The 9,159-nt window shown below is 46.9% G+C and overlaps 1 protein-coding gene across 1 annotated transcript in view; it reads right to left on the bottom strand.

Annotated features, from left to right (window-relative positions):
- LOC124021468 (vacuolar protein sorting-associated protein 13C-like) overlaps window positions 1-9,159 on the bottom strand; it is an 80,012-nt gene that overhangs the window by 43,852 nt on the left and 27,001 nt on the right. Inside the window, exons 7-10 of the mRNA XM_046336664.1 lie at window positions 5,016-5,128; window positions 4,493-4,552; window positions 4,332-4,391; window positions 3,394-3,474 (exon numbers count right to left, since the gene is read on the bottom strand). Coding sequence (XP_046192620.1) covers window positions 3,394-3,474; window positions 4,332-4,391; window positions 4,493-4,552; window positions 5,016-5,128 — 314 coding nt within the window. The remainder of the gene's footprint in view (window positions 1-3,393; window positions 3,475-4,331; window positions 4,392-4,492; window positions 4,553-5,015; window positions 5,129-9,159) is intronic.

Here is a 9,159-nt window from a genome sequence, read left to right as displayed (position 1 = left end):
AGTGCTACTCTGATTCAGACATGTAGCTGAGTGGATGCAGTGCTACTCTGATTCAGACATGTAGCTGAGTGGATGCAGTGCTACTCTGATTCAGACATGTGGCTGAGTGGATGCAGTGCTACTCTGATTCAGACATGTAGCTGAGTGGATGCAGTGCTACTCTGATTCAGACATGTGGCTGAGTGGATGCAGTGCTACTCTGATTCAGACATGTAGCTGAGTGGATGCAGTGCTACTCTGATTCAGACATGTAGCTGAGTGGATGCAGTGCTACTCTGATTCAGACATGTAGCTGAGTGGATGCAGTGCTACTCTGATTCAGACATGTGGCTGAGTGGATGCAGTGCTACTCTGATTCAGACATGTGGCTGGACGGATGCAGTGCTACTCTGATTCAGACATGTAGCTGAGTGGATGCAGTGCTACTCTGATTCAGACATGTGGCTGAGTGGATGCAGTGCTACTCTGATTCAGACATGTAGCTGAGTGGATGCAGTGCTACTCTGATTCAGACATGTGGCTGAGTGGATGCAGTGCTACTCTGATTCAGACATGTAGCTGAGTGGATGCAGTGCTACTCTGATTCAGACATGTGGCTGAGTGGATGCAGTGCTACTCTGATTCAGACATGTAGCTGAGTGGATGCAGTGCTACTCTGATTCAGACATGTGGCTGAGTGGATGCAGTGCTACTCTGATTCAGACATGTAGCTGAGTGGATGCAGTGCTACTCTGATTCAGACATGTAGCTGAGTGGATGCAGTGCTACTCTGATTCAGACATGTAGCTGAGTGGATGCAGTGCTACTCTGATTCAGACATGTGGCTGAGTGGATGCAGTGCTACTCTGATTCAGACATGTGGCTGGACGGATGCAGTGCTACTCTGATTCAGACATGTAGCTGAGTGGATGCAGTGCTACTCTGATTCAGACATGTGGCTGAGTGGATGCAGTGCTACTCTGATTCAGACATGTAGCTGAGTGGATGCAGTGCTACTCTGATTCAGACATGTGGCTGAGTGGATGCAGTGCTACTCTGATTCAGACATGTAGCTGAGTGGATGCAGTGCTACTCTGATTCAGACATGTGGCTGAGTGGATGCAGTGCTACTCTGATTCAGACATGTGGCTGAGTGGATGCAGTGCTACTCTGATTCAGACATGTGGCTGAGTGGATGCAGTGCTACTCTGATTCAGACATGTGGCTGAGTGGATGCAGTGCTACTCTGATTCAGACATGTGGCTGAGTGGATGCAGTGCTACTCTGATTCAGACATGTAGCTGAGTGGATGCAGTGCTACTCTGATTCAGACATGTGGCTGAGTGGATGCAGTGCTACTCTGATTCAGACATGTGGCTGAGTGGATGCAGTGCTACTCTGATTCAGACATGTAGCTGAGTGGATGCAGTGCTACTCTGATTCAGACATGTGGCTGAGTGGATGCAGTGCTACTCTGATTCAGACATGTGGCTGGACGGATGCAGTGGTACTCTGATTCAGACATGAGAATAGCTGACGGAAACACTGACTTAGTTACACTTCATTCCAGATGAGGGAACGTCAGACGGCTACATCACACACACACACACACACACACACACACACACACACACACACACACACACACACACACACACACACACCACACACACCTCGTAATAATGCTTCTCAACCTGAGGCAACTACCAGCCAGCACCAATTATGCTGTCTGCAGAGCTGAGGAAAGACATTGATCCGTTTATCCGTGATGTGCCTGTGTTTACTCTGCATGACCAGCAACAGTACACACAGACACCTAGAGAAGACCTGAGCAGTCCATCACAGATAACACACACCGAGAGAAGACCTGAGCAGTCCATCACAGATAACACACACCTAGAGAAGACCTGAGCAGTCCATCACAGATAACACACACCGAGAGAAGACCTGAGCAGTCCATCACAGATAACACACACCGAGAGAAGACCTGAGCAGTCCATCACAGATAACACACACCTAGAGAAGACCTGAGCAGTCCATCACAGATCACACACACCTAGAGAAGACCTGAGCAGTCCATCACAGATAACACACACCTAGAGAAGACCTGAGCATTCCATCACAGATAACACACACCTAGAGAAGACCTGAGCATTCCATCACAGATAACACACACCGAGAGAAGACCTGAGCAGTCCATCACAGATAACACACACCGAGAGAAGACCTGAGCAGTCCATCACAGATAACACACACCTAGAGAAGACCTGAGCAGTCCATCACAGATAACACACACCTAGAGAAGACCTGAGCAGTCCATCACAGATAACACACACCGAGAGAAGACCTGAGCAGTCCATCACAGATAACACACACCTAGAGAAGACCTGAGCAGTCCATCACAGATAACACACACCTAGAGAAGACCTGAGCAGTCCATCACAGATCACACACACCTAGAGAAGACCTGAGCAGTCCATCACAGATCACACACACAGAGAGAAGACCTGATCCCAGGTAAGGGATTCATCAATCATGAGGACAATATGATCAGACCCCACTGGAGACAATATGATCAGACCCCACTGGAGACAATATGATGAGACCACACCCCACTGGAGACAATATGATCAGACCACACCCCACTGGAGACAATATGATCAGACCCCACTGGAGACAATATGACCACACCCCACTGGAGACAATGTGATCAGACCCCACTGGAGACAATATGACCACACCCCACTGGAGACAATATGATCAGACCCCACTGGAGACAATATGACCACACCCCACTGGAGACAATATGACCACACCCCACTGGAGACAATATGACCACACCCCACTGGAGACAATATGACCACACCCCACTGGAGACAATATGACCACACCCCACTGGAGACAATATGACCACACCCCACTGGAGACAATATGACCACACCCCACTGGAGACAATATGACCACACCCCACTGGAGACAATATGACCACACCCCACTGGAGGCAATGTGATCAGACCCCACTAGAGACAATATGACCACACCCCACTGGAGACAATATGACCACACCCCACTGGAGACAATATGACCACACCCCACTGGAGACAATATGACCACACCCCACTGGAGACAACCCCACTGGAGACAATATGATCAGACCCCACTGGAGACAATATGATCAGACCACACTGGAGACAAGATGACCACACCCCACTGGAGACAATTACCAGTATCTCTTCCTGATAAAGACAGAGAGGTTAATTACCAGTATCTCTTCCTGATAAAGACAGAGAGGTTAATTACCAGTATCTCTTCCTGATAAAGACAGAGAGGTTAATTACCAGTATCTCTTCCTGATAAAGACAGAGAGGTTAATTACCAGTATCTCTTCCTGATAAAGACAGAGAGGTTAATTACCAGTATCTCTTCCCAGGAGCCTTTATAGAAGATGGGACTGTTGACGTTCCAGTAGGCGCACAGACATTCCAAACGGCCCAGCTGGAAACAGAGAGAGGACAGGAAGTCAACAGAGAGAGGACAGGAAGTCAACAGAGAGAGGACAGGAAGTCAACAGAGAGAGGACAGGAAGTCAACAGAGAGAGGACAGGAAGTCAACAGAGAGAGGACAGGAAGTCAACAGAGAGAGGACATGAAGTCAACAGAGAGAGGACAGGAAGTCAACAGAGAGAGGACAGGAAGTCAACAGAGAGTGGACAGGAAGTCAACAGAGAGAGGACATGAAGTCAACAGAGAGTGGACAGGAAGTCAACAGAGCGAGGACAGGAAGTCAACAGAGCGAGGACAGGAAGTCAACAGAGCGAGGACAGGAAGTCAACAGAGCGAGGACAGGAAGTCAACAGAGCGAGGACAGGAAGTCAACAGAGCGAGGACAGGAAGTCAACAGAGCGAGGACAGGAAGTCAACAGAGCGAGGACAGGAAGTCAACAGAGAGAGGACAGGAAGTCAACAGAGAGAGGACAGGAAGTCAACAGAGAGAGGACAGGAAGTCAACAGAGAGAGGACAGGAAGTCAACAGAGAGAGGACAGGAAGTCAACAGAGAGAGGACAGGAAGTCAACAGAGAGAGGACAGGAAGTCAACAGAGAGAGGACAGGAAGTCAACAGAGAGAGGACAGGAAGTCAACTGGGCACTGGGTCATATCAACAATGTCACCCCAACATTACAAATCAACAACATACAGCACAGCTTTGCCCTGAAATCTGTCAGGCCTTCCATGAATGAGCTGTATGAGCTACAGACTGTGTTACCACAGTGGCAGTGTTACCTTGGAGCAGAATGACGAGAGATCACATCAACATGTATTAAATTTAACGCTCCCCCAAACCGGCTGTTACCTTGTAGATGATCCTGGCTGCCTCGTTCAGAATACACGACTTCCAGTTCTCATCGGTCGTCTACGAACAAAATCACAAGACAAAATGAACGAGCAGAATGACTGATATCAGAAAGACTCGTCACATCTTGTCGACCAGTGTGTGTGTGTGTGTGTGTGTACCTGTAGACTCAGCTCAGCCAGGGTGACTCCCATAGAGAGGGGCTGCTGGGGGTCTAATATCTGGAACACACAAACCACAGAGACAATCACACAACTTCCCATAGTGCACTGGGAGACAGGAAGTACTAGGAAAGGATGTGAGGAAATGAGACAAGGAGAGATGACGAAAACAGACAAGAACAGTAAGTGATGGCGGTAACGAGACAAGGAGAGAAGAGGTGAGGAAAGGAGACTAGGAGATGAGGTGAGGAAATGAGGAAGGAAAAGAGACAAGGAGAGGAGGTGAGGAGAGGAGTTCAGGAGACAAGGAGAGCCAGTGATGAGAGGAGATGAGGGAAGGAGACAAGGATATGAGGTGAGGAGGAAAAAAAGAGAGGTGAGGAAAGGAGATGAGGAAAGATGAGGAGAGAAGATGAAAGGAGGTGAAAGGAGGTGAGGAAAGGATATAGGAGGTGAGGAAAGGAGAGAAAGAGATAGGAGGCTGTGAGAGGAGGAGTATTGTCCCCCAGCTCTAGAAACTAACATCGTCCTCATATCTGATATGGATGCTGGTGATCTTGACTTGCAGGTTCTTGATGACTTGCGTGGCCAGCTTCTCAGCAAACGTGTCCTTCTTCTCATCTTTCTGAGGCTTTTCTGAAATGACCAGAACAAGCTACTCAGGCAGCTGATAATGACCAGAACAAGCTACTCAGGCAGCTGATAATGACCAGAACAAGCTACTCAGGCAGCTGATAATGAACAGAACAATCTACTCAGGCAGCTGATAATGAACAGAACAAGCTACTCAGGCAGCTGATAATGACCAGGACAAGCTACTCAGGCAGCTGATAATGACCAGAACAAGCTACTCAGGCAGCTGATAATGACCAGAACAAGCTACTCAGGCAGCTGATAATGACCAGGACAAGCTACTCAGGCAGCTGATAATGACCAGGACAAGCTACTCAGGCAGCTGATAATGACCAGGACAAGCTACTCAGGCAGCTGATAATGACCAGAACAAGCTACTCAGGCAGCTGATAATGACCAGAACAAGCTACTCAGGCAGCTGATAATGACCAGAACAAGCTACTCAGGCAGCTGATAATGAACAGAACAAGCTACTCAGGCAGCTGATAATGACCAGAACAAGCTACTCAGGCAGCTGATAATGAACAGAACAAGCTACTCAGGCAGCTGATAATGACCAGAACAAGCTACTCAGGCAGCTGATAATGACCAGAACAAGCTACTCAGGCAGCTGATAATGAACAGAACAAGCTACTCAGGCAGCTTTGGAAGATTTAAGATCATGTATTTTGGTCAAAACTACTGTCACAACACACAATCACATTGACGATCACAATCACGCAACACACACGTACCCACCTTGTTTGTTTTCATGGCGTTTTAAAGATTTTAGACTCTTAAAGCCTTTTTTGTGTTTTTTTATCTTAAATCCTTGATGATTAACGCAGCATTAACAGAGGAAGAGGAAGAGGAAGAGCTGTTAGTGGAGAGTCAGTGCAACAGTGACATGACAACCAGACATCAGAGCATGCAGAATGGGTTGAAGACAAAGATAACAACAATGACAACCAGACATCAGAGCATGCAGAATGGGTTGAAGACAAAGATAACAACAATGACAACCAGACATCAGAGCATGCAGAATGGGTTGAAGACAAAGAAAACAACAATGACAACCAGACATCAGAGCATGCAGAATAGGTTGAAGACAAAGAAAACAACAATGACAACCAGACATCAGAGCATGCAGAATGGGTTGAAGACAAAGAAAACAACAATGACAACCAGACATCAGAGCATGCAGAATAGGTTGAAGACAAAGAAAACAACAATGACAACCAGACATCAGAGCATGCAGAATGGGTTGAAGACAAAGAAAACAACAGTGACAACCAGACATCAGAGCATGCAGAATAGGTTGAAGACAAAGAAAACAACAATGACAACCAGACATCAGAGCATGCAGAATAGGTTGAAGACAAAGAAAACAACAATGACAACCAGACATCAGAGCATGCAGAATAGGTTGAAGACAAAGAAAACAACAATGACAACCAGACATCAGAGCATGCAGAATAGGTTGAAGACAAAGAAAACAACAATGACAACCAGACATCAGAGCATGCAGAATGGGTTGAAGACAAAGATAACAACAATGACAACCAGACATCAGAGCATGCAGAATGGGTTGAAGACAAAGAAAACAACAATGACAACCAGACATCAGAGCATGCAGAATAGGTTGAAGACAAAGAAAACAACAATGACAACCAGACATCAGAGCATGCAGAATAGGTTGAAGACAAAGAAAACAACAATGACAACCAGACATCAGAGCATGCAGAATGGGTTGAAGACAAAGATAACAACAATGACAACCAGACATCAGAGCATGCAGAATAGGTTGAAGACAAAGAAAACAACAATGACAACCAGACATCAGAGCATGCAGAATGGGTTGAAGACAAAAGATAACAACAGTGACAACCAGACATCAGAGCATGCAGAATGGGTTGAAGACAAAAGATAACAACAGTGACAACCAGACATCAGAGCATGCAGAATGGGTTGAAGACAAAGAAAACAACAGTGACAACCAGACATCAGAGCATGCAGAATAGGTTGAAGACAAAGATAACAACAATGACAACCAGACATCAGAGCATGCAGAATGGGTTGAAGACAAAGAAAACAACAGTGACAACCAGACATCAGAGCATGCAGAATAGGTTGAAGACAAAGATAACAACAATGACAACCAGACATCAGAGCATGCAGAATAGGTTGAAGACAAAGAAAACAACAATGACAACCAGACATCAGAGCATGCAGAATGGGTTGAAGACAAAGAAAACAACAATGACAACCAGACATCAGAGCATGCAGAATGGGTTGAAGACAAAGAAAACAACAGTGACAACCAGACATCAGAGCATGCAGAATAGGTTGAAGACAAAGATAACAACAATGACAACCAGACATCAGAGCATGCAGAATAGGTTGAAGACAAAGAAAACAACAATGACAACCAGACATCAGAGCATGCAGAATGGGTTGAAGACAAAGAGAACAACAGTGACAACCAGGTTGCCTGACTGGCCCACTACAGAACAGAACCTAATGCCTGGCTGGTCCACTACAGAACAGAACCTAATGCCTGGCTGGTCCACTACAGAACAGAACCTAATGCCTGACTGGTCCACTACAGAACAGAACCTAATGCCTGACTGGTCCACTACAGAACAGAACCTAATGCCTGGCTGGTCCACTACACTACAGAACAGAACCTAATGCCTGGCTGGTCCACTACAGAACAGAACCTAATGCCTGACTGGTCCCCTACAGAACAGAACCTAATGCCTGACTGGTACCCTACAGAACAGAACCTAATGCCTGGCTGGTCCACTACAGAACAGAACCTAATGCCTGACTGGTCCCCTACAGAACAGAACCTAATGCCTGACTGGTCCACTACATTATAGAACCTAATGCCTGGCTGGTCCACTACTGAACAGAACCTAATGCCTGGCTGGTCCACTACATTATAGAACCTAATGCCTGGCTGGTCCACTACAGAACAGAACCTAATGCCTGGCTGGTCCACTACAGAACAGAACCTAATGCCTAGCTGGTCCACTACAGAACAGAACAGAACCTCATGCCTGGCTGGTCCACTACAGAACAGAACCTAATGCCTAGCTGGTCCACTACAGTATAAAACCTAATACCTGACTGGTCCACTACAGAACAGAACCCAATGCCTGGCTGGTCCACTACAGAACAGAACCTAATGCCTGGCTGGTCCACTACAGAACAGAACCTAATGCCTGGCTGGTCCACTACAGAACAGAACCTAATGCCTGGCTGGTCCACTACATTATAGAACCTAATGCCTGGCTGGTCCACTACATTATAGAACCTAATGCCTGGCTGGTCCACTACAGAACAGAACCTAATGCCTGGCTGGTCCACTACAGAACAGAACAGAACCTCATGCCTGGCTGGTCCACTACAGAACAGAACCTAATGCCTAGCTGGTCCACTACAGTATAAAACCTAATACCTGACTGGTCCACTACAGAACAGAACCCAATGCCTGGCTGGTCCACTACAGAACAGAACCTAATGCCTGACTGGTCCACTACAGAACAGAACCTAATGCCTGGCTGGTCCACTACAGAACAGAACCTAATGCCTGACTGGTCCACTACAGAACAGAACCTAATGCTGACTGGTCCACTACAGAACAGAACCTAATGCCTGGCTGGTCCACTACAGAACAGAACCTAATGCCTGACTGGTCCACTACAGAACAGAACCTAATGCCTGGCTGGTCCACTACAGAACAGAACCTAATGCCTGACTGGTCCACTACAGAACAGAACCTAATGCCTGGCTGGTCCACTACAGAACAGAACCTAATGCCTGACTGGTCCACTACAGAACAGAACCTAATGCCTGGCTGGTCCACTACAGAACAGAACCTAATGCCTGACTGGTCCACTACAGAACAGAACCTAATGCCTGGCTGGTCCACTACAGAACAGAACCTAATGCCTGGCTGGTCCACTACAGAACAGAACCTAATGCCTGACTGGTCCACTACAGAACAGAACCTAATGCCTGACTGGTCCACTACAGAACAGAACCTAATG

The sequence above is a fragment of the Oncorhynchus gorbuscha genome, unplaced genomic scaffold (genome assembly GCF_021184085.1).
Source record: "Oncorhynchus gorbuscha isolate QuinsamMale2020 ecotype Even-year unplaced genomic scaffold, OgorEven_v1.0 Un_scaffold_1122, whole genome shotgun sequence".
Taxonomy (NCBI): Eukaryota; Metazoa; Chordata; class Actinopteri; order Salmoniformes; family Salmonidae; genus Oncorhynchus; species Oncorhynchus gorbuscha.
Note: the sequence above shows the minus strand (reverse complement) of the source record. Positions and strands in the feature narration are given on the sequence as shown.